General features: G+C 45.8%; 1 protein-coding gene across 1 annotated transcript; it reads left to right on the top strand.

The window, feature by feature from the left end:
• Positions 1–762: 762 nt before the first annotated feature.
• Positions 763–25,720, top strand: DGAT2 (diacylglycerol O-acyltransferase 2; the record flags this gene model as incomplete). Its single annotated transcript, XM_080363602.1, has 8 exons — positions 763–802; positions 9,188–9,307; positions 10,355–10,462; positions 10,933–11,003; positions 18,751–18,955; positions 22,779–22,953; positions 23,890–24,092; positions 25,090–25,720. 8 exons carry the CDS (start codon positions 763–765, stop codon positions 25,242–25,244), a joined length of 1,077 nt encoding a protein of 358 aa, XP_080219728.1. The 3' UTR covers positions 25,245–25,720.
• Between the last annotated feature and the right edge of the window lie 294 nt (positions 25,721–26,014).

The following is a 26,014-nucleotide window of genomic DNA, read 5'->3' as shown; positions in this document are numbered from 1 at the left end:
TAGAATAATTTTGGTTGGAAAAGACCCTCAAGATCATTGAGTCCAACTATTAACCCACCCTGGCACTGCCCCATGTCCCTGAGAACCTCATCTCCGTGTCTGTTCAACCCCTCCAGGGATGGTGACTCCAGCTCTCCCTGGGCAGCCTGTTCCAATGCCCCACAGCCCTTTAGGGAAGAAATTGTTCCCCACATCCAACCTCAACCTCCCCTGGCGCAACTTGAGGCCATTTCCTCTGCTCCTGGCGCTTGTTCCTGGGGAGCAGAGCCCAACCCCCCCTGGCTCCAAGCTCCTTTCAGGCAGTTCAGAGATCAGAAGGTCTCCCCTCAGCTCCTGTTCTCCAGCTGAACCCCCCAGGTCCCTCAGCCGCTCCCATCACACTTGTGCTCCAGCCCCTCACCAGCTCCGTTCCCTTCTCTCAACTCGCTCCAGCACCTCAAGGCCTTTCTTGGTGTGAGGGACCCAAAACTGCCCCCAGGATTCGAGGTTTGGCCTCCCCAGTGCCCAGTACCCCCCCAAGTCCCCACCCCATGCAGCAAGTTGGATCACCTAGACCAAGAGCTCCCCCCCTCCCCACCCCGGGCTGAGGGACCCAGGCGTCCTGTCTGGCCCCGCCCCTCCCCGCCTTCTTCCTCCTCCTCCTCCCGGGTCTATATAGGGATGTGCAGCCGATCCCTTCCCTACTCGCTGCACCGGGGCTGCGGAGCCGGGTCCTTTTTTCCATCCTATGGGCCTGGCCGGGACCTGACCCCCCCCTCCGCAATGAAGACCATCATCGCTGCCTATTCGGGGGTGCTGCGAGGTACTGGGGGGGTCTAGGGGCGTAGAGACGCATCCCGGTACCGTGAGGATGCAGCGTCCCGGTACCGTGAGGATGCTGCAGTGTGGGAGCAGCATCCCGGCGGTTCAAGGTGCAGGGTTGGGCAGAAGCAACACAGAAACGCTCAGCTTAATTTCTAATATTCCCCTTTTTCTTCCTGCCTGGAGGAATACTTGTTTAAGAGGGGGGAGGACGGTGGAAAAAAAGCAAAATGCAATGGCGGGCAGGCTGGCTGTGGTTTTTCTTAGCGGTGAGGATTGCAGCTCTCTACGCAGGTTTTGCTGTTAAGCGAGCTTGGAGGGTCGGGCTGATTTTCTGAAGCTGTTGCAAACGGCTCAGGTTTATCTAAGCGACTTTGCGCCCTGGCAAAATGTGGGCGTGTGGCATTTGCTTAGGAACGAGCTTTTACTTTATCTTATTTCTCTCTCCTTGTGATGATAGGAAGGGAAGTGTAGTAGTTTTATCAACACTGCGTGGCTGGTAAAAATTCACTGTTGCAGCCTTATTTTGTAATATGGTGTTGCCCACACCTACATCAACAGAGGAGAATGTAAAAAGAGCACTGCTGTTTTTTGTTGTGTTATCATGGGGAGTTGAAGATTCAGTGTCGAAGCAAGGTTTTACATTAGGAACTATGTCCAAGTTCGCTTTTGCAGTGCTCTGCGCTGGTAAGTCACTTCCTTGGTGAGAGGAACAGGTTGGGTATCCATGGCTGACACCCATCGTGGGCAGAGCTGCGGATGCCGAACGCTTCCTGTTGCAAGCTGAAACACGTAGGTTATAAACATATCGGAGAGACAATATGGGAAATCTCAGTTTGCAGCCTCCCTCGTGTGCTTGTAAAAGCAGCTCTGGGTATCTCACAGGAATAAATTTAGCAAGTCTAAATATGTTGCTTGGTAGAGCCTCCTAACCCTCCTGTGAGGGTGCTTGTTTAGAGAAGCGTCAGGGCTTGCAAATAGTGGGGGTTTTGCAGGAAAATGCACTTGGAGAATGATTTGCCCCGTGCCTTGTGGAGGGTCCTTCAGTGATTGCTCTGTCTGTGTTGCAAAAGGCTTTCTGCCCTGCAAAAGCACACTGTGAATTCCTCTTGGGCTGAAGAGACCTTTGAAATGGCTCCTTGATTAAGCAAATCGTAAGCAGAGCTAAAAGGCCCTGAACCTGGTGAATTAACCCCTTAGCTCTTGCTTTCCCACCGTGTCCTGCATGTAGAGCTGCTGGTGCTCATCTCCATCAGAAAGATGTGGCACCTGCCAATGTTGGGGATGGATCTGCAGGATCAGTTGTGAATGGATTGGGGAAAAAAATCTGCATGTGTTTCCCATGCTCAGCTCTGGTCCTTAAAGTATCTTATCTTGCTTATACAACTAGCACGATGCCAAGTGATGTTTTGAGATGAGAGGTCATTTGAATTAACAGCATGTGAACTGTTAAATTGAGAGTTAACCGCAAGCCAAGTCCAGAGAATAAATCATTCAGGAGACCTATAAAATATGTAGGGCTGACCTGAGACCTCGGTGGCCACCTTGGCGGTATTGACGTGTTAATGATGGATCTAGGACACGTGCATAATTCAAAATGGAGTGTGGTTTAGGGACAGTGATTGGCCTCATCTCTAGATAATCCTGCTTAGCAATGGAAAGCTGTCTTAACACTCCTCAGGTCAGTTTTCCTCGGAGGCACCTCGTGGGGGTCCTGAAGTGATATTTGTTGTTTCCTTACTCATTTCTTCACGTGCTTCTGCCTGGGGAGATGCGAGATGTTGCCTTGGTGACTGCAGCATCCACCAACGCAACCCCTTGCCAGCTCTGTAGCCTGTCATGGGCAAGAAAATGCAGGACCAGCTTCAAAGCCTGCCGGTCCAAAGCCAGGAGCTCAGACTCAGACTGGGCTTTGGGGATGATGACGTGGGACCTTGCAGGTCAAAGGTGGGCAGAGGTGACGTGGTGTAGCAGTTCATGCATAGGACCTTATGTGCTGCTTAATCATGTTAGATAACATCCCGCCCCCCCCATGTAGAATATTTAGAACAAATCCACTAGACTTTATTTTCTCCCTATATTTTCTGAGTATTTTGCCTGTGTGAAGGGCTGATTTATGTGGGGTGAGAGTCTGAATGGCTTATATTGTCCTTTAGCCTCCAGCCTTCGCACTTGCCTGACATCTGGCTTTGTCCCAGTGCTTGTAAGTTTGGCTGTATTTGTCTGAAAGTCTGATCCTATTAAAAACAAGAAAAGGTGCAGACATCTGCCTCTCTGACCATCCCTGTGTGTATGCAGGAGAACTCTCTGTTTTGGGTGCTAACCCAGTGTTGCAAAGATCAGAGCAGACTTGGACCAATATCTAGGGCTGGATGATGCTTTGAGATGCTGAGATGCTTTGGGTGGAAGGGTTTGTCATCTCCTCATCTTGACCTGACTCACTTTGGCCATGTGCTGGCCAGGTATTCTCCTCCTTGTGTTTGGCAGAGCAGCAGGGAGGTGCTCAGCTCTCCCGAGGAAGGATGATGGTGTGGTCAGGATGTTTAAGGGCTGTCTTTTGAAGTATCTCCTCTTATCTTGTTTCATCTTGCAGAAGTTCTTTGTCTCCTTTATTTTGTCTGGACTGTGGTATTGGAACAGGCTGCCCAGGGCAGTGGTGGAGTAACCACCCCTGGAGGGGTTTAAAAGATGCGTAGATGAGGTTCTTAGGGACATGATTTAGTGTTGGGCTTGATAGTGTTGGGTTAACAGTTGGACTCAGTGATCTTAAGGGTCTTTTCCAACCTAAATGGCTCTAGGATGCTATAAAAGCAATATTAAACTTTAGCAATGTGTAACAAAATTGTAGAATAGTTTGGGGTGAGGAAGATAATTTCTCTCATCTTAACTTCGGAGTTAGTCTTATGCTGCACCTGAGGTTTGCCAGACCTCACTTCTTCTTGGGGGTGGATTTTGGGGTGCTGTTCTGGGATTACAGCATCCCTGTTAGCTGTGTTGTGGTGTTTCCTCTTGACCAAGCTGCCTGGGAGGTGGAGGTTTGGCCTCATGACTAAGCCCTTCTTTTAGAGCTCCTGCACTCCTGCCCCGTGCACACTGATGAGATGTAGTAGGATGGTTCCCTTTTTCTTGTCTAGAGCTATTAAGCCTTGCTGACTTGAATCTAAAACCATTGGCTGGTTTAGGGCAGCTGGGTCTATGTTCAAGTTACACTACTCTAACCAACACACAGCTGCGAGCATTGAGACCGAAGGCCAAGTTCAGTGTTGCGAGTAAATGCAGATCTACCACGAGATAAATGTCATAACAAATTTGTTTATTTGCTATGCAGAATCCCAGCTCCTTTTTAAAGAGGCTGAAATAAATGTCTCCCCATTAACTATGTCATTGACCTCCAGTCACAGGCATTCCTTACTGCAGGTAATATGGGATTATTAAGTGTTATTTCTCTCCTGGGGCATGAGCAAATTGCTATACAGCTATGTGCAGGGCAGGATAAATATACTTCATGCTGGTAATTTGTTATTCTCTAACAAATAATTGACTATCTAGCAACACAAACAGCAAAACTGGAAGCGGAGAGAGCTTGTGTGTTGCAGCTGAGGCATCTGAGTGAACTTAAGATGGAATAACTTGTGTTGCTCAAGGGGCTTTACAGACATCACATCTGATGTAGCAACTTGCCGTGCGGACTCCTGTTCTTGCATGGGAGGCTGGGTCCTCATAAGTTCCCTAGAATTGGTCTGTTTATCTATTCTGGCTTTTATACGCCTCCGATGTCAGCTTCTATGCCAAAAGCATAGCTCAAAATGTCCGTTCACACCTTACGCTCTGGAGAGGCCCAGCTACACTACATCTAATTCGGTTTCCCTCTAAATAAGCTGTGTGATGCAGCATAATTATTGGCCCAGAATTAACATGATAATTGTCTTGAAAAGGTAGCAGATGAAGCTTGGCTTTAAGAAGCTTTCAGTATATTTTTACCTATCTGTAGCACTTGTACTTCCTCTCAGCTAATTTATCTGACTGTTTCTTAATTAAGTGTTGTGAATTGGGTTTTCTGGTGCCCAAGCATCACATTCTGCTTATTTCTTCTCCTGGGACCTTTGGGTCTAGGCAAGGTAAATCATGATTTTTGTGCATTTTGTCTGAAATAAACTGTGCTGGAAGCATATCATATGCTGTCCGTGGCTGAGTCTGTGTTGTAGACATGAATCTGATGCTTGGTCAAACCCTTCATTGACTCCTTGGTAGCATCTCTTGTGCCTGACTCTGATGGCTGCTAGAATTAAGTGTAGTAACTCCATCACGATTTGGGGAACAGATGTCAAATGTCACTAAGCTTCTTTGGAAGGCTGTGGATGGCTCTTATCACTGAGTAGCAGTGAGGTCTCCTGGAGAAGTCACTTCTGGCCATCTTGGCAAGTAGCATCCTTGAGCCATGCATGGCTTGGTGCAGGCAGGATCCCACCAGTGCTCCAGGGCGTGGGCTACAGTGAGAGTTTGGAGGACTCAGGATCTCATCTGAAATCAGGAAAGCTGTTGTTAAATATCTCTGCTGTGTAGGCATGTGTTGCTAAGGGTGTGATCCCAAACAGCCGGGCTGTCCAGTCCTGGGACAGGTGCCCTGGAAAACAGAGCACCTGGAAGGTTTAGGTTGGACATGAGGAAAACGTTCTTCACCCAGAGGGTGCTGGACACTGAACAGGCTCCCCAGGGAGGTGTCACGGCCCCAAGCCTGACAGTGTTCAAGAAGAGACTGGGCAACACCCTCAGACACACGGTGTGAACTGTGGGGTTGTCCTGTGCAGGGACAGGAGTTGGACTCGATGATCCTTGTGAGTCCCTTTCGACTCAGGACATTCTACAATTCTATGAAAACACTCCAGGGGCTGTGTTGGATGGCCAGCACACAAACTGTCTTCAGCAGTAGAAGATGGAGATTTGTGTTCTTCCAACATTAAAAATATTTCCTTAGGAAAAGACTGATACAAATGGGTACCAAATACTGAGATATACAGCATTATTTGCCTTGAAATTAATCACAGGTATGTGTGATAAGCCTTATTAAACTTAATTTTAGGCTAATGTATTCCCTGAAAGTTAGAAATATTGCCTTTCCTGTGTTTAATTCTCTTTTGGGTTTTAATATGTGAACGATGTTGGTGTGGGCCCCCAGGTGAGCCCTTGAAAGGAAGGGTTTTCTTCAAAGAACTGAATCCAAGTATCAGTGTTCAGTTATTCTGCTGTGGCAAAGACCCTAAAATAAAGCCATGTTTCTGTTGGCTTTCCAAAGCTCTTCTGTCCTGTGTCATCAGCAACCAGCCTGGTTCTCCAGAACATGGAGAATCTTCCCCCAAGTCCCTCCTGGCTACTACAGTTGAAGGAGAAAAGAAGCAAGGCTTGTATGGAGGGTTGAGTATACGAGGTGTGAAGTGTGGCACTATGGACAATAAGCTCAGGCTGGCTGGAAATGGCTGTGTCAGCACTAAAAATCTATAATTACTCAACCTGCAGTTGATGCACTGGGTCCATTTGGAGTGTGCAGGTTGTTGGTGCAAAGGTGACACCTCTGCCCATTCTCACAGTCCTTTCCATTGCCACTGGACTTCTTCTATGTCCTTAACCGTGATTTAAATGTTAATATTGTACATCCCATGGTAATTACTGGCTTTTCTGGTGTTGGAAACCTTGATCTCTGTGAAGGATGTTTTTGCTTTCAGCAAATAACTGACCCAGGACACCACTTGTCCAAGGGCAGATGCTCAGCTGCCTGCTAAACCTGTGCCTTCCCTCTGTCTTAATGCAGTTTGGGAAACAAGTTGACAGGTTGACTTATGCCACCTAATACTGGTCTATTTACAGGGCTAGTGATCCCTGCAATTTGTTAAAGCATCTAGAAAATGCTGAAGTACAAATTCTCATCTGGAGGGGATCAACAGTTGTCCTCTTCGGGGGAAGAGGATGGAGATTTATCTGATCCAAGGCGGGAGTGTTGGATTAATCAATCCAAAGATGCTTTGGTAGTGTTACTACAAATGCTGGAAGGATCAGTTACACAAGGCTGGGCTTTTATTGTGGATCACAAATAATCTCTAAGTCTTTTGACTTATTTTGAGGTTATAGCGGTGTCACTGGCCATATCTCTATTGCTAAAAGCTCCCTTTAAACTAGTATCTAGCAATCCTCAGGCCACATGAGGTTTGTCCATGTGCGATTTTGTAAAGCAGGTTTTTGGGACAACAAGTTTCTGGAGCTGGAACAGCGACTGCCCTGAGGCTGTGGCCCCTCAGCAGCAATGACAGATTTCTCTTACCCTTAGACAAATGACTCTGACCTGGTAAAAAAACAGAGTGTAATTCATCACTTTACCCAAATTTGAGTATTTACTGTCAAACGTGAAGAGCTGCTGCACAGGATTCCTGAGTCTTCCTAGCGTTGCAAATCAGTATGTGTTGGTGGCTTCACTCATCCACATGTTGCCTTGTCTCATCTCATAAACTGGAGTTACAGTTGCAGTACTAAGAGTGAATTTAGCAAATATTATGTTATCCTGCAAAGACTTGCCATCAACTTGAGCTGCTGTTTCAGACTGGATTAGTGCTGTAGGTTTCAGTTTGCTGGCAGTTGGTGTGTCTTGATCTATCCTTGACCAAGACTTGGTCTACTTGGAGAAGTTAATGCCTAATCCCTTGCAAGGATTGTTCATTTGACATGGACTAAGGAAAGCCCAGGATGTGGGCTAGCTATAGATTTAGGGTACAGGGTCTGGTGTGGCTCTTGGCTGATGTCCTTTACTAGCAGAAATGCTCAGGAACGTATGTATCTGTCAGTCCGGGGTATTGTGCTCAGGCTTAACATTAAATAGTATGTAAGAGGAGCAGCAAAGAAGCTGCAAAATTAATACAACAGCTCTTTGAGGACAGCTGCTGTGCATTAATCGTATTGCTTAGACTATGGGGAAAGACTTTTGAGCATGGCCTGTTGTGGTAGGTCAAGGGGTGATGGTTTTAAACAGAAAGGGGGGAGATTTAGGTTAGATATAAGGAAGAAATGTTTTACACTGAGGGTGGTGAGAGCCTGGCCCAGGTTGGCCAAAGAGATGTTGAATGCCCCATCCCTGGAGACATTCCAGGCCAGGCTGGATGGGGCTCTGAGCAACCTGAGCTGGTGAAGATGTCCCTGCTCATGGCAGGGGGGGCACTGGGGGAGCTTGGAAGGTCCCTTCCAACCCAAACTGTTCTATGGTTCTAGGTTAGACAACAGCAAAGACTGTTAAATATACTTCACATGTTTAAAAGATGCATTGGTGAAACCTTCTTTGTAGAAACTACCAAAACTATGGTACCTACTCTGTCTCTATAGAAGAGACTCTTCTCCATCCAACTTCAATTTGACTAAGCATGAGCACTTGCCATGGTATCACCATTAGCAAAGTCCTGCCTTGCCTGCAACATCAAGGACTGAACCCATTCAATATAATAGCTGCTTAGCAGCATCATGTCCCTTTTAATAAAAGGCTGATCTTTAAACAGAGAAGGAAATATGTAAACACACCTCCTGGTTTGTTCATAGGGCAGCAGCTCGATTTGCATTTTAACCAGTTATTATGGTGCTTGTGAAATAAAGTAATGAAGAGAAGGGAAGGAAAACTCATTTACAAGTGCTTCTTTCTTGAGGTGGTTGAGTGTTTCAGCAAATGCTGCAGTAGGAGGTTCCTCATATAGAAGTGAAGTCACTTTGGTGTTTTACTTGTTCTCTCCCCACTTGAATAACTTAAGCTTCTAAGAGTGGCTTCCAACTCCTTCCTTCCTCAGTTGCAGTTTTTGTGATCGTTTTCCTTACCCTTGTAGGTGGGGATCCCTGGGGTCATGAATTGAGGTGTTGCTCAACCAGCCCTTGAGCTCTGCTGTGTGAGGCTGGACCGCAGAGCTTTCCTTGAACACACGCGTAGGAGTTGTGCAACAGACTCGATGAAGGCTGGATGAGCAAGAGTTCAGACCGCAGCCCTGTGTGTGCTTTGCCTGTGGTTTGGGACAGCTGATCTTTATCTTCTGGTGAAATCATGGATTTCCCTGTTATCTACCACCACTTCCAGGAATGTGAAGTTTGAAGTGGGTGGTAGGATCATGTGTTATGGTCAAGGCAATAGGGTCTTGCTCACATGGGAGCTGCTGTTGCCCATTAGTCCCTTCCAGCATCCCCAAAACAGCTGGATGTTTGCAGATGACAATCTTTCGCCTTCTGGGATGCTTAAACTCCATGGGAAATATTAGTTTTTGTCAAGTCTTACTCTAAAAGTAAACTGTATGAACATCAATTTTTTTTAAACCTCCCATCTCAAAGTAAAATATGTAAATGTAAATTTATTCCTCTCTTTTTTTCTTAGGCACAGGGTCGAACATTCTTTCTTCTCTCCAGGATTTGTTCTGGCTATCTAAATCCAAAGTAGAGAAACAACTCCAGATCATCTCTGTGCTGCAATGGGTTCTCACTTTCCTCATCATGGGTGAGTAACACCTTTCAGCCTAAAGCAAAGCTTGTTTGCCTTAATTCTGGAAGAATTGTAATGCAAAAATGTTAACTTTTACATAAGTATTAATTACTGGATGTGTACTGCAGCAGGACAGTCCTTGGGGTGTGTGCATATTGTATAATAGAACACAATTGTGTCATTTGATATTTTGATAATAAATGGCTTTACCTGGCTGTAGAAAAACCATAGGAGCTATAGAAAGACCTACTGATTAGCTCATGTATATGTGTACCATGCAAATAAGATGGAAGCAACTGGAAATGTCTCATCTGACTCATTCGTGGGCATATCCAGAGAGAATAAATTTCTAAGAAGTTTCTTAGAAACAACCGATAGCTGATGCAACTGATGGCAAACAGGAGTGCCTCACTTATGGCTTGGTCACCATCCAAGAGATACCAGAGATGGGCAAGAAGTTTGTGTTAGACCAGTAAAACAGCAAAGACTGTTTGTCTCTGGTTACTTTTGTTTTGTTAAGCTTCAGGCTGCTCTGCTCCATAGTGTTGCTGATAAATAAACTGGAGAAAGGTGATGATTGCAGTCAATCAAGTCTCATTGTTCCTTCCCAATTTAGTTTGTGCTGAAATGTCAGTAGCATTTGTGGGTGGGATCTCTGGCACCATGGTGGAGTGACTGGTGTAAAGCTGGTATAATGTGTGGAAGGTTTATGCAGTTGTGGAAGAAACTCCATTGGTGTAGGCCATGAAATGTTGATGCTGGTGGAGTCTTGATCTTGCTTGGTGAAGCAGATGCTGCACCTGGAGATCTTGTAGAAGAGATACCTGGAAAAACCATAAAGGGGTGGGTTAAGGTACTTCAAAGCTTTAGAGAAAGCTGCCTCAGTCCTACATACAGGATTTTTTTTTAGCTAAACCTGTTTGCATTGAAGATTAATGACATCAGATTGAGATTAAGACTTCAGTATAGAAGGGTCAAAAGGCAAGGGACTCTTAATGCAAGTGTAAATGTAGACCAAAACCTGATGCAACCTTGTTTTCTTCTCTTTTTGGACCCATCCAGGTGTTGCTTGTACTTTAATCCTCATGTACATACTGTGCACAGATTGCTGGGCCATTGCTGCTCTATATTTAGCCTGGCTGGTATTTGACTGGAATACACCAAAGAAAGGTAAATATTGCAGCACAGATCTTTGCTGTTGAAGTGTCCCTGTCCTCATATTTGGGCAAAGCACTTTCTTATAATAGGTGGGTTCCCTTCTTAGTGGGACTTGACTGAGTCATTGACCGCCCTCCATTGCTTTAAGACCACTGAAATCATCGAGGATCTTAGGCTTTCTTCCCCAAAAGATGAATCTGAGGTTAACATTGAGCTGTTTCTAACTGGAATTGTTCATTGCCCAACTACAACAGGTCCTACTCTAAGTTTTTTGTTGGGCCTTAATTAGCTTGAAGTATCCTAAAGCCCTGAGTATGGATGGTTTCACCTGATTTTAGTGCAAGATGCAGGTGTCCCACTTCCTTAATGGAATGAAATCGATAAGTTGCTGTCTAGCTAGAAAAATTGTCTGGAGTCCTATAGGATTCTTGGTAGGCACCTATGCAGAAAGAGCTTTAAAAACATTATTTTTGTCTCTTCAGGAGGAAGAAGATCCCAATGGGTGAGAAACTGGGCTATATGGAGGTACTTCAGGGATTATTTTCCAATAAGAGTAAGTAACAGTTTAACTCTATGCATTGGAACTTAACTGGTTTAAACTGGCTTGTAACAACCCTCATGGAGATGCTGTTGGACCTACACTAGTCTATACATGACACTGAATTGTAAGCAGGACATGGCTTACTTACCATTGCCATACTACTGCTTGGAGCAACTGTGGTTATAAAGTCTGAAATGGTCATCAGTGGTGGTATCATGATTTATAGAAGATGCTGCTTCTGATGGTTCTGTCACCAGAATTCTGGAGGCAATCAGCCCTGTAGCAATAAGGCTACATCTCCCCAGTTTCTGTTCTGCAACAATCCTGTCTTGTGCCAAGCCCTGACCCTGTTTCCCTCTTGTAAATCTGGCTCAGTTTTGGTCTGTTTTCCAGTTATACCCTAGGGTATAACTGTAATTGGTAAGAATATCTGGCAACCCTATGCACCAGAAACTCTACCACTTCACAGGGATCAGGGAAACGAGCTTCCAAGTCCAGCAGCTTTGGGGAAAGGGGGTTTCCAGCAGCAGGAATAACTCAAATTCTCCATCTTGTAACTCTTTCCCCTTCTGCTTGTGTTTTCCCTGCTAGTTCAGATGTGTTGCAGACCAAGGACAGGGTTGTCAGTCGGCTCCGGGGACTGTAGAATTAACTGAAGGACTTGGAAAGGAGCAGGGGCCAAATTCAGCTGGGAGGGAACTTGATCCTCTTTGGAAGGACACACGGCTGAAGGCACAATTATGTAAAGGCATTGGCACACTTTATTCAGCCTGAGCAAAAGAGAGGGACCTTGCAATGACTTTTGATGAGCCACCCTGTCCTAAGGTAGTCCAGCCTCAAAAGACAGTAGGGAATCAAATACCAGTAGGAAGCCAAACAGGTGTAGACTAGATTCCTCCATTGCAAAGTCATCTGAACTCTCAGGCTGCCTGAACAAACTGCTGGTGAACACCCTTGCCATATTCTCTCTGCTATTAGCAGGTAACTCTTGGCGAATGTAGGTATACATGGAAAAATACACTGCCACTGCACAGGCTGCAAGTGGCGGGTCAGCCCAGGTCTCTGAAAATGGAGAACAGAGCATGATTTAGTGTTGAAAGGTCTAAATTAGGTTGTCCTCTAGTGCCAAGTCCTCAGTACTGCAACAAACCCTGCCCTCTTGATACTGTTGAAGGCAAAACAGTGCTAGTTTCTACTGGGGGCATAATTCAAGAAGGTCACCAGTAACAGCCGGTCCCCTCATTTCACCTCTTCTTTGGTGTATTTAGCCCTCATCTTTGTGGGAACATGCTGTGCACCAGCCATGTGGGTCAGATCCACTCTATATATTGTAAGTTTGTCAAACAGCTGGGTTGTTCAAGTAAGTTTAGATATGAGATTGAGTAGATAAACCAAAATTACGATGTTTCAGGTAAATACTTAGTATTTCACATGATCCATTTGTGAGAACCCCTTGTAGCTGTAATTCTGTTGTCATTAAAGGGTAGAGTTGTGCAAGGTTTACAGAGCCCATCAGTAAATCATAAAATCATAGGATAGTTTGGATTGGAAGGGACCTTCCAAGCTCACCCAGTTCAAGCTCAGAGCCCTGTCCAGCCTGGCCAGGGATGGTTCATCTACCACCTCTCTGGGCAACCTGGGCCAGGCTCTCACCACCCTCAATGGTATGCAATGGTATGGTAAATGGTATGCAAAGAACAGCATATGAGGGTTGACAACTGTAGCATAACTCCTGCACCTGCTATGGGGGAACAGCCAGCTGGCTGCCCTCTTCTTAAAAGCTGCTATGGGGATTGTGGGGCTGTGAGGTGCTAGAGGTGGTTGTTTGCAGTTATGGGATTGATCTTAGAGGATGAACCATGAATATTATGTCTTGTAAGGAGTGGCACCAACCACCAGAATGTCTTTGGCTTAAATTTGTTGAAAGCACAGGAACTCCTTTGTTAAACTATTCACCCATCTGCAGGCAAGAGCGAGACTGGGCTAGAGGGGAGTCACTTCTGTCTGCAAAATCCCCCTTGTCTGAGTCCTGAACTGCCTGTGTAATGGCTTAGCAAGGCTTGGTTTGTCTCCCCAGCTTTTGGTTTGTTGGGGCAGTCATCTGCTCTACCTCATCCATGGTCACAGCAGTGACAATCTTACTGGGACGCTTGTCACGCTAAATTCAGCTTTTGCAAGCTCTGCATGTAGAACTGTTACCAGCACATGTAATGCTTGCATTAGGACTATTAGCTCAGATTTTACTCCTATTCTAGGAAACAAATAGGAAGTGGAATAGCAGATTCTTTTTGCCCAAATCCTAAGGCCACCTCCCCAGGAATTAGGGAGCCAGTTCCCAGGGGGTGATTATTTCAGCACCAAATATTTTGGAAGGGGAGATTTCTCTGAGGTTGCAGATCTCAAAGCCAGGGCTTCCTTGTACCAAGCTTGTGTGAGCTCACTCTTGTGGCTGCAGTCTGGATCTGGTCAGACAGAAATGCCACCGGTATCGACCTCTGACAAATCTGTATGCTAGAACTTTCAGCTGGACCTGCACAGCTCTTCCTGCTGGCATCAGGCTTCTTTTTATCAAGTAGCTGCACAAGAAGGTGGCTCTGCACATATTGATTGTGATTAAGCTTGTTCTCCACCCAAGTCAGCAGTGCCTCCTATCCTGAAACACCAGCAGGACTATTGTACCTGTATCTGGAGACACCCAGGTCATGTTTTGTAATACCAGGTGGATTTGGGAACCAGCCTGAATCCAGATCAATTCCTCTGCAACAGCAGAGCTTGTTTGCATTCACCAGGGCTTCATGCAGTTGCTCTGACAGTAACAAGCTATTTTAGGGCACTGGGAGCTTAAGTTTGTCTGCTGCTTAGTGGCTGGCCTTACAAATAGTGCTTTAAGCTAAGCTGTGCCTGAAGCAGCTGAGGAAGCTTCCAGTGAGCTAAATCCTGCTGCTGGACAGCCAGGTAAAGTCCAAGCTCTTGCAGGCACGAATGTCCATCAAGTTGGACTCGATCCTTGGAGGTCAGGACATTCTATAGTTCTATGATGCTGTGCACTTGGCTGGACTCAGCCCCACTGCTACATATGAGATGTCATGTGGGGAGTGCCACAATCTAAAAGTCTTTTAGTTAAAAAAGCCGTGACCGTACCGTTAACACAGCTACTGCTTATCTCCATAGGCAATAGCACTTCAGATAGTGAGGACTGCAGACCTTTGGCTCACCTTTATCGAGCAGTGAGCATTTCAAATGTGTGCTATGAGACCTTCTTGGTCTCCTGCCAAGATGGGAGAGTCAGCAGCGTGCCAGAGCACAGTCTGTTGCAAGACAGTGACTCTTTTTTGCGGCGCTTGTCTTGCACTCTTGTGGCTTGGCTGGCTTCCTGGCGAAGCTTCTCCTTAGTTTGTTGGTATAGATGACTTACAGAATGGAAACAGAGGCTTTTGTTTCCTATGTGTGTAGTGTGGTGGCAATACTGAGAACCTGGAGGGGTCTTCAGGTCCTGGCATGAATTACTGGGAAAGCGAGATGATAATTTATTTTACAGCACTGATGGGTGTGATGCAGCTAATTGCAATTGTTCCATTGTTTTGCAAGCTTATATGCTGACTATCGCTGCTTGGATCCTGCAGGATGAGCTCTAACTTTCTGCTTTCTGCAAACTTCTGTGGTCACACAGCTGTTCAGCTTTGCAAGTAGGCTGAGCACCCACCTGGACTTATTTTCATTCTGTTTTTTGGTTCCTGGTGCTGAGCAGTGGTGTCTCTGCAGTCCCGTTTCTCTACACTGGAATGTGCTACTTATTCATCCTGTTTGCACAAATAAAATTGAGAATACTGTTCTTTGGACATATCTGACACTCAAATATTAACTAGTTTTTAATGTCATCGCGCTGCTCTTTTGCTTCTGTAGGCGCAATTAGATCTGTTAAATAAATCTGTTATTACTAGAGCAGATGGATGGACCTTTGCTCCCACTGAAACAGGTTTGGTCTCAGACAGCAGCTGGGAACCGGTGTGTTAGTGCAGAGGGGTGAAGGTCCAGCTTCAGTCCCAGCACTGTCACCACCTGGCTGGGATGCAGCAGATTGAGCTTCTGAGGATCTGAGGGCTGTATGGGACTGGAGAAGACCTTGAAGGCAAAAGGAAAAACCTGTTGGACTTTCAGAACCGAGTTGCATAAGTGGTGTTGTCAAATGACACCTACAGCAATTCCTTAGGACAAACTGATAAGGCAACCCAGCAGCTCAGGGGTTGCTTGTCGAGGTGGAAGGTGCAACAAAACTAGTAGTGAGGGGTCAACCTCCTTCAGTCTTGCTTGAGACTAGAAATAAGTGATGACAGCACTTCAAAAAAAATTGCTGCTTCCAGATTAAATTTAGGAAGCAATGAAGGCTCTGGCTTTGCTGCTGGCATGTCAGACCCAGGGCTGAGTTTATGCATTAGCAGATCTAAAACCTGCACTACTTGCAGATAAGTACACAAACCTGTCTGACGCCTGGCAGTCCTTGCTTGCCCTGGCTTGACTTGAGCAGAGGAAGACAAGTCCACCTTCTGTTGTGGGACAACTTGTGGAAGGCAGTGGCAGCCTGCATGGGTCAGACTGGTAGGCTGACTCTCAGACCTGTAAATCCCTGTCATGAGCATTTATCATTGGTTCTCCAGTGCTGCTGAACATAGTGGGTATCACTATGTCTCTGTAAGACCTAAACTTGCTGGAGAGGGGCCAGAGGAGCCCCAGAAATGATGTGAGGCTGGAACAGCTCTGCTGGGAGGACAGGCTGAGAGAGTTGGGGTGTTCAGCTGGAGAAGAGAAGCTCCGGGGAGACCTTAGTGCGGCGTTTTGGACTTAAAAGGGGCTGATAAGAAAGATGGAGACAGACTTTTGAGCAGGGTTTGTTACAACAGGACAAGAGGTAATGGTTTTAAACTAAAGGAGGGAGATTCAGGTTGGACATGAGGAAGAAATTGTTGCCCTGAGGGTGGTGAGAGCCTGGCCCAGGTGGTGGATGAACCATCCCTGGAGACATCCCAGGCCAGGCTGGACGGGGCTCTGAGCAACCTGAGCTGGTGAAGATGTCCCTGCTCATGGCAGGGGTAGCATTGGAGGAGCTTTGAAGGTCCCTTCAACCCAAACTGTTCTATGATTCTTAATGGGAGGTCTTGGAAAGCAAACACAGAGGGATAAGGCCACAGCTTGGCTGGGGTTCGTGTGAGGTATGCAAGCAATGGGCTCCACTGGGAGCCAGGTGTCCTTGCATGTGGTGGAGGGGCTGGAACAGGGTGCTTGTCATGGCTGACAAGTAGGAAAACAGCATGTCTTCCGTATGAGAGCACGAGTGGCTTTGCCAAGCTCAGCTCACAAACATCTCGTGCTCCAGAGTGACAAGGACAAACCCTCTGTTTCAGCCAGTTTCCACTTCAAGCAGCTGTGCTTCGTGCAGATGATGGATGAGGCTTGGAGCCTGCGAACTCCCACCTTGTTCTGATAAGAGCTCTAAGAAGTGTCTGCCACTGGCCCAACTAAACCATGGGTGTCTGTAGGCACCAGGTCTTGAGTTTCGCCTTCTACCCCTTTGTTCTGGTGAGACCCCCTGCAGTGCTGGTCCAGCTCTGGGTCCTCAGCACAGGACACACATGGACCTGCTGGAGAGGGGCCAGAGGAGCCACAGAAATGATGCGAGGCTGGAACAGCTCTGCTGGGGGACAGGCTGAGAGAGTTGGGGTGTTCAGCTGGAGAAGAGAAGCTCCACAGAGACCTTAGTGCAGCCTTTCTGGACTTAACAAGGGTTGAGAAGAAAGATGGGAACAGGTTTTTAAGCAGGGCCTGTTGTGATAGGACAAGGGGTGATGGTTTTTAAACTAAATGAGTGGAGATTTAGGTTAGATATAAGGAAGAAATGTTTGACACTGAGGGTGGCGAGAGCCTGGCCCAGGTTGGCCGGAGAGGTGGTGGATGAACCATCCCTGGAGACATCCCAGGCCAGGCTGGACGGGGCTCTGAGCAACCTGAGCTGGTGAAGATGTCCCTGCTCATGGCAGGGGTGACACTGGGGGAGCTTTGTAGGTCCCTTCCTACCCAAACCATTCTATAATTCTATGATACAACTGAGCAAGAGCTCACAGATGATGGAATTAGTTTTCCCTCTAGTCTTTCCTGAAGACTGGTTTCCAGTTTATAGTCTGGAAAGCACTGTTTGCCCTAACTGGTCAAGGGACAGCCCTCCCACTCTGGGGAGTGAAAGCAAAGTCATCTACTAATTGGGCAAGAAGGGAAAGGGGAGTTTGACTTGATGTGACACAGGCTGTGGCGTTCTACAGAGTTGCTGCAACCACAAGCATCTGCACACGCTTGCTGGAGCCCTTTGTGACCTCAAAGCTAGAGGAAAGCATGGAGGTGGGGGCTGTAAACGTGCTCAGCCCGCTGCAGTGTCTTGCCTGTATCGCAGCTGCCGTCTTAAGTAACATGAGTGCTGTGGCCTCGTCTGGGGACAGCGATGGGAATACGGGGAGGAGGGCATCAAATTTCTGGGCACGCTGCTTCAGCGTGTCGCAATGGCACTTCAGCTGCCCATAGCATGATTCAGCAAAATGGACCTGCTTGCTTAATGCCAAAGCACTTCTTGGCCAAGACGGTGGAGTATGTAATGCTGAGGTGACGTCTTGGAAATCTGTGTTCTTTCCTATAGGAGCTGATACGCAGTGACCTTTTCATGTAAAATTTGAGGGATAGGGTGCATGGAGGGCACATGCTGAGGGTGCAGCTGGGGTTGTAGGTCCTGCCTCAGTCTGAGAGCTAACGGGGTGTTGCATTTGGCAAAACCTGGCACCATTACAGCTTGGAAAAGATTACATTTGATCCCTGCTTCTGCAGGGTGATGCAGCAATCCTTTTGTTTGCTTACTCAGACTGGTTGCATACTGTCAGAGAAAGATGTTCTGACTCATGGGATGCTGTTCCTACTTATAGCATCAATAACCCTCTGACACGAGTGCTACCAGGGTATGGGTTGTGCTTTGAAGTGCCCACGCTGTACAAACAGATGAGTACATGGCTAGGAATATTGCACAATCCCAGACCAACTTGATTACTGCTCCTGGAGCATGTCCTGCAGAAATTGGAGTACTTTGCGATGGATACCTTGAGGTGTCTTGTTGACCTTTTGGCATGTAGGTCAGAATAAAGCCTCCTGAAAGGGATAATTTGCAGTGGTAAGCCACCATTCCACATATTTTGTCTCTTGGAGGGTGGCCAACTGGTATATTAAGTGGTAGGACCTTTTTTCAGGTATTAAGCAAACTTGCTTCTTTTATGGGACACTGATTTTTATTCGTTTTTCTCCTCTCATACTGGGATGGGAGCCACTAATGTGATGAGAGAGGGCCTGGAAGGAGGTGTAGCTGAAGTAACACGCCCATGAAGAACTTGGTTGGTTTGGGCAAGAAGCTCACAAGAATAATTTTGGGAGGAGTGGAGAAACGAAGGGGATAGGCTGCTGCAACCCAGCCCCTATTCCTGCTTGGCTGGCAGTTGTCTTCTGTCCAAGATCATCCTGTTTATTCTGTTCCTTCTGCTTGGGGAACTGAAGTCTAAGTGGCTGCTCTTACCACAAGCTCTGAGATCCAGAACAGCCCATACCCCAGCCCTTAACCTGTTCTTCGTCGGGAGAGAGACAAAATTTGGGGACTTCTAATTTTTTTCCTTTCTTTTTTTTTCCTTGTTACCTGAAAAGATCTGTTTTCATGTGAGCTCACTCTGTTCTCTTGTAGCTGGTTAAAACTCACAATCTGCTGACCACCAGGAATTACATTTTTGGGTACCATCCACATGGCATCATGGGCTTGGGCGCCTTTTGCAACTTTAGCACAGAGGCCACAGGTGTCGGCCAGAAATTCCCTGGGATTCGACCATACCTCGCTACCCTGGCTGGAAACTTCAGGATGCCCATTTTGAGGGACTACTTAATGTCTGGTGGTAAGTGTAAGAACACTGTGTTCCTCCTGCTCATACCCTTGCCTCTGAACTGCCTTCCCTTCTTTCAGGTGAAAATACGTGGCAGAAGCTCACATAGTCATTTATCTCTGGTAGCATCACAGAAAGGTTGCTTTTGTGTAGTTGTCAAGAGGAATATATGAATAAATGTGATTACCATGGGCTGTGGGGGCTGTCGTTCCTCTGCATTCATCCTGAATTCAAGGATACTCTTGTTCAAAGGCATAGAACTATAGAATAATTTGGTTTGGAAGGGACCTTCCCAGCTCCCCCAGTGCCACCCCTGCCATGAGCAGGGACACCTTCACCAGCTCAGGTTGCTCAGAGCCCCGTCCAGCCTGGCCTGGGATGTCTCCAGGGATGGGGCATCCACCACCTCTCTGGCCAACCTGGGACAGGCTCTCACCACCCTCAGGGGCAACAATTTCTTCTCACGTGTAGATAGTAAAGATATCTGACATTTGTAGTTGTGAATGAAGAAGACAGAGACACAGGAGTGAGTTGTCCTGGTTATCATTAGGAGGTACTGGTAGATGAAGAAGTCACACCAAATGAAAACATAAAGTATTAATTAGCCTTTGAAATGTGAATACCAGGATTAGCTCTGCTCCTGGGCTCATTATCACATGAGCTGCCACACATCAGCTCTTATGGTGATGACAGATGCCCTCTTCACCCAGCCACATTTTTAGGTGCCTGCCAGGAGTAAAAAGCCTGGGGTATTAATAGAACCATTTTGTTTGGAAGAACCCCTTAAGATCATAGAGTCGAACCATAATGTAACTCTAGCACTAAACTATATCCCTAAGAACCTTGTCTGAATGTATTTTAAACCCCTCCAAGGATGGTGACTCCACAACTTCCCTGGGCAGCCTGTTCCAATGCTGTCAAGAAATTTTTCCTGATATCCGATCTGCACCTCCCCTGGCACAACTTGAGGCCATTTCTTCTTGTCCTATCCCTTGCTACTTGGGAGTAGAGGTTTGCATGGTTTCAGCTGTTCAAAGAACCCTTTCCCTGAAAAGATGGGTCACAGGGAACAGACCATGATACAAGTTTGCTGAATGACATTGTCATTAAAATACTGGAGTCCATTAGAACAAAACTATCAGAGAGCTTGTAGGTTGTGACTAGGCAGACGAAATAGTGTTGAAGACCTCAAGAAACTGTTCTTGGATGGCCCAATCTTCCTTTTCAGAGCAAGGATGCCTCTTGGTCAGGTAGCAATGAGGGGCTAATGTTTAAAGACCATGACTTGAACAATCCAGTGCACTTTTTTCTTTTCCTGGAGCAGATTCACCAATAAATGACCTTTTTTTAAAAAATATATATATATATATATAATTAATATAGTGTATAGTATATAATATAGTATTAATATAGTATTTTGGCTGAATCTGACTGGAGAGAGGACAGGAGTAGCTGTACTTGGCTCTGACTTGCTAGGTTTGACTGTTTCCAAGATTACTGCCCTAATCTGGTGAGGGAGAGGAAAACTACGTGGACCCGGCACAGAAAAGATGTTTTTCCCTGAAAGCTGGTTTCTGTCATCCTGCATCAGATAGAAAGCTACTGTATGAAGTGCATAATTCCCATAATTTGGGAGTTCTGCAGGACAGCAGTGCATGAGAAGCTGGGATATTCTTTCTAGTCTATCATATCTATCAACTTATTTCATGGGGTCACTCAAGTTTCCACAGAGCATTAGCTTTTCTGTATTTAAAAACAAAATAAACAAAACCAAACAAAAACACAAACATGTTAAATCTGCTCAAGATGATTGGTAGAGAAATCTTGTGGGCAGTCAGTGCTTCTTCCCTCTTTTTTTTGGAAGGAAAGTGGGAGCAGACATGAGCAACATCACTGCTGATTGGGGTGGCCTGGCCATCCCTGAGCTTTGTGGTTAAATCAGGCAGAAATTCTGCTTCCTTTATATTTAGGACTTCAGGCTATAGGGGTGATCTTGTGGACAAAGTTAACTTTCTGAAAACCACCATTGATTTTCACTTCTCCTATATTGGAACTTAAGGGTGTCACTACAAAGGCTTCAACTTCACTTGGGAAGTGCTGATGGTCAATCCTTTGTTTTGGGGATGAATCACTTCAAGTGAAATCCTAACAAGTATTACCGTGCCAATACACACACTTAGTTGGTTTACAAACAACTGTTGTATATCACAATGTTTTATAGCCTACTAGAGATTAGAGCTACAGTGGGAAACCTATAAGGCATGAGGGGATGGCCAGAAAATCCTATATACTGTGTAAATGTGCTCAAGAGCACAATTCAGCTATTGCCACTTGTCTGCATGTCTTGTTGCATTTTCTGGAGGAAGGATTTCAATGATCGGTGCTGTGAGCAGGCACGATCTCCTTCTGCTAACAAGTGTGAAATGGCTGAGAATAAATCTGTGCTGTCCCATTAGCCAGAGCTATGTAGTCAGAATGACCCTTGGTGTGGAAAATGGGAGGAGTACAAAGGCTTCTGTCTGTCCTGCAGAGCAGCAAGTACAGCCTGAGCCTTTCAAAGGAAATATAGTCAAGAAGAGTTGTAACTCTGCCAAAATAAATGGGGTTCTCGTCTTCAAATCTGGCTGACTTGTCTCAAGTGAGGTCTGGAGCTGGGATTGGTTGGTGACCTTGGTGCCCAGGGTTTCAGGATGCACACAAAAGCTTGCAGACTCGCTCTATACAATCCCACGGGACTCATTCATCACTTAGTTCTTGGGCCAAGTGATGGCTACCACGAGACGTGCAGAATCAGCTTCTAAAATTAAATTGTGTAATACTGCCCTTCCTAGTGCAATGACCTTAAGTACTCAGCACAGCTCAGATATGTGTGGATGGGAATGTAAATGGCAGTATCTTGCTTCTCCTTGCCTTATCCCAGCCAAAAATGTGAGGCATGATTAAGCTCTGACAATAACTGTAGGATGAAAGTATGAGTTTCAGGAGCAGAGGATCAAACTTTCTAGCAGTTTTTAGAGCAATAGAGTAGCAATTAAAAGACCTCTTTCATTGGGCTGGATTATAAGGTCCCCAGAGTAAAAACTGATGTTTCAGAGCAAGGAGTGCTTTGTAAAGCTGGAGTACTGTGACTGATAGTACAACCCTGTCCTTTCCAGTGTGGGATAGTTGGAAAGGCTTTTCCACACACTCGTCTCAGTATGGACTTACCTGAGCTTCTGTCACATACATCTCTTCCATCCCGGGAGAGCAGAGGATTGTGTTCTTGCCTTGCAAGAACTTGATGTTATTTCAGAAAAATAAATTGATTCATAATATACCTGCCTCAGGAAGGTTTGCTCATCTATTCTTTTTTTGCATCACAAAAGCATCCTCCCAAAGGAAGACTTATTCTACTGCTTGGTTTTGCTGAGGAACTGGTCAAATTCAGTCCCTCATCCACCAAAATAACACAACTGCTTTGCTTCCTCCGTAAAGATAAACCAGCTCCTACTGCAAAGCTTACTTGGAAGAAGGATGTCTTAGTGATGCCAAAGGCAATTGTTTAAGGTCAGAAGAAAATCCTAGCTGAAATCTTCCATGTTAAGGCAACTTTTTGAGAGCTGGTGTTGGGTGGAGTTTGTTATGACCAAGTCTAGTGCTGCCTAGGTCTGTTAACTGCTTGTTTAGTTAAAGAGCAGGTTGTCTGACAATATACCCAACCCTTTGTGGTAACAAGGAAGGTGGACAACTCAGCTTGCAATCAAGGCACAAATTCCCTGCTACAAATTTGGCTGGTGTCTTCAAAATCCTCTTAATCTTGCAGCTTGACCCTCACCTCTGTCTCTTGGATACGCAGGTATATGTCCCGTGAACCGTGACAGCATAGACTACATCTTGTCCAAGAATGGCAGCGGCAATGCCATCATCATTGTGGTCGGAGGGGCAGCTGAGTCCCTGAATTGCACCCCAGGGAAGAACTCTGTGACACTGAAAAACCGAAAAGGATTCGTGAAACTGGCTCTACGGCACGGGTAAGAGGCAACCTCAATGAGAGTGATACTATTAGCATAGGACAGTTGATTATATCCCCTGACGCAGCTGATGTTTTGGGTGGATTCTTCTTTCTGCAGTCGTACTGCATTGTGTAGGTGTCTACTTAGCACCAGACATGTGTACGTGTCCTGTCTTCTGCCCCTGAGCAGAGGACAGGGGTAAAAAGAGGTCTAAGAGCAAAGGATGCTTCCAGGGCTAAGGAGAGGCAGGTGGCAGTAACCTATGTGGGGCATTACCTGCACAGCCCCTAAGTTCTCCAGAGATCCCATGTTTCTGAAATAGTGTCCATCAAAAATCAGAGATGATAATATGTTGAGGGGTTTCTATTAGCTGGAGATTTGTTACTGAACTAGCCAGGCCCAAAGGAATTTCAAGGCCACCTCAGAAAGCTGTAAACAGGATCTGCTGTGGGAGTAAAACAGTTCTGCAACAACAGAGCAGCTACATGACGTAAATCAACAGACCTATCAGCAGTGAGATTCGGGTGCATGGACATCTTGCGAACATAGACAATGTCCAATCAATTAATGCATGCTTGGAGCGTGGACGCATGATCAGGAAATAACTGCATATTTAAGGAGGCTTGTTTCTGTAGTAAATGGCTTTGTGGGATTCACATTGAATCGGAATGCTGAGTCCTTTATTTGTTCCAACAACAATACCTGAAAGGGTATTCCATGCCTAACTGGGTGGTGTTTGACTGGCCCATTGCCAGGATAATTATCTTCTTTAATGCCTTAAAAGTATATCTACCATAACATGTCAAGTCTGGCTGACTTATGTCAGTACCTTGCACTGTAAACAAAGCTCTGGGCAGTAAAATCTGCAAATGTGCAGCCTGACAAAGTATGTGGCAGTGAGGGTGGTGCTGTAGACCAGGGGTGTGGGTTCCTAACATCTTGCCATCTTTCTAGTGCGGACTTGGTTCCTGTCTACTCCTTCGGGGAGAACGAAGTGTACAAGCAGGTGATCTTTGAGGAGGGCTCCTGGGGAAGATGGGTTCAGAAGAAGTTTCAGAAGCACATTGGCTTTGCTCCATGCATCTTTCATGGCCGTGGCCTCTTCTCCTCCAACACCTGGGGATTGTTACCTTACTCCAAGCCCATCACCACTGTTGGTAAGGACTTAGTATAAACACTCTGTTCTTCTCTAGGTAGTAGCATATTTGAGCCTATGCCATGCCCCTACTCTAGTTGCTCTTGCAGTCTTGACTATAAAACTTCGTTTTTCTTTCTATATCAAACATTCCAGCACATCTGAGAATGAGCTAGAAGAGTTTCTAGAGGCCGCATGTCTCTCACCATGCTCTACTGCCAGCCAGTTTTGCAAGAGAGCTCTTTTTGGGGAAAAATATACTGTAGCTGCTACCTTCTATTATCTTGATGGACTGAAGTTGGAAGCAGCCTTTGAGTCTTCCAACTCAAAGCAATGAGGCTTTATGGGAGAGAAAAAAGTGGGCTTTTGCTTTTTCCAGTGTGTATAGGGGAATATACAAGAACCACAGCTTTTATTCTTGGTTCCTCTTGACTGAGAAGGGATTTATCACTCTTCTGTAAGCAGAAGCAAGTGGGACTTCCCAATGACCTTGTGAAGTGGAGCCTCTGCAGTGCTGGCATTTGTGTAGTGGGAACTGGGGCTGTTTAGCCTGGAGGAGGCTGAGGGGAAACCATCTCATGGTCTCCAACTGCCTGAAAGGAAGTTGTAACATGGAGAGTGGTGGTGTCTTCTCCCAAGTAACAAGAAATAGGACAAGAGGAAATGGCATCAAGTTGCGCCAGGAGAAGTTTAGATTGAATATTAGGAAAAATTTCTTCATGGAAAGGGCTGTTGGGCATCGGAACAAGCTGCCCAGGGCAGTAGTGGAGTCAGCATCCCTGGACAGGTTTAAAAGACATTTAGACAAGGTTCTTAAGAACATAGTCTAGTGCTAGAGTTAGGTTGTGGTTGGACTCAATCCTGAGGGTCTTGTCCAACTGAAAAGATTCTACAGTTTAGTGGCAGTATTGGGTTAATGGTTGAACTTGATCATCTTGAGGGTCTCTTCCAACCAAAACGGTTCTATGATTCTAAGAACATTGAACCTAACATGTGGATTTTATATTTTTTTTTATCAGTTGGGGAGCCCATCACCATCCCCAAAATCGATAATCCATCCCAGAAGGAAGTGGACTTCTACCACAGCATGTATGTGGACTCCCTGGTCAAACTCTTTGACAAGTATAAGAGCAAATTTGGTCTGCCAGAGACTGAGGTCTTGGAAGTCAACTGAAGGGAACTGGCGCAGCAGCATCTTCTTCTCTCAGAATCAACATATTTTCTCCAGGAGTCCACACTGTCATCGTGTACTTGAAAGCATGTGTGGGTGTATGTGTCAAAGAAAGTGTTTAAAGTATTGTTAGACCATTTAAAAAACAGAAAAAAAAAAAAAAGAAGTATTACTTTGGATAAATCCCATTACAAAACTCTTTCTACTCAAAAAAAAAACAAAAGAGCACAACTCCCCATTGCTATGAGGATTTGGATGGGAGAAATGATTGCCTTTGTAATCTGCTATATAATGCTGTTGGATTGCCAGCAATGAATTAGAAGCATTCCTACAGCTACTGTACCCACCAGCACAAGCTATTTTGGGAGAGTAGGATTCTACTGATTTTTGATCAAAAACCCAGCAGTTTGGTTTCACCGAGACAGCAGTATTACAGGCATGTTGCACAAGAGTCATATTAAGACATGCTTAGATAGCACAAGAGCATTTCTTGCTTTGGAAAAGCCCCTTCTGAAAGCACAAGCAGGCTGCCAAACCCCCTGGTGCAGCATCTACTGTAGATGGTGCAGGAAACCAAAGGATATTGTGAGTCTGGTTGACCTCTATTCATACAGCATGATGGATAATTTGGTGGCTGTAATGTCACCGCTTGTATTTTGAATGTTGGTTTAGAAGCGGGTCTGTCCCAGGCGCTGCTTGCACAGAGGCATTTAGCTGGAAATACAGGATGCCTTCATAATCAGGAAACTCCAAGGACAAGTTCCAGGAGCAAT

Source organism: Nesoenas mayeri (assembly GCF_963082525.1).
Source record: "Nesoenas mayeri genome assembly, chromosome: 1".
In the NCBI taxonomy this organism is placed as follows: domain Eukaryota; kingdom Metazoa; phylum Chordata; class Aves; order Columbiformes; family Columbidae; genus Nesoenas; species Nesoenas mayeri.
This window is presented reverse-complemented; position numbering and strand designations above follow the sequence as displayed.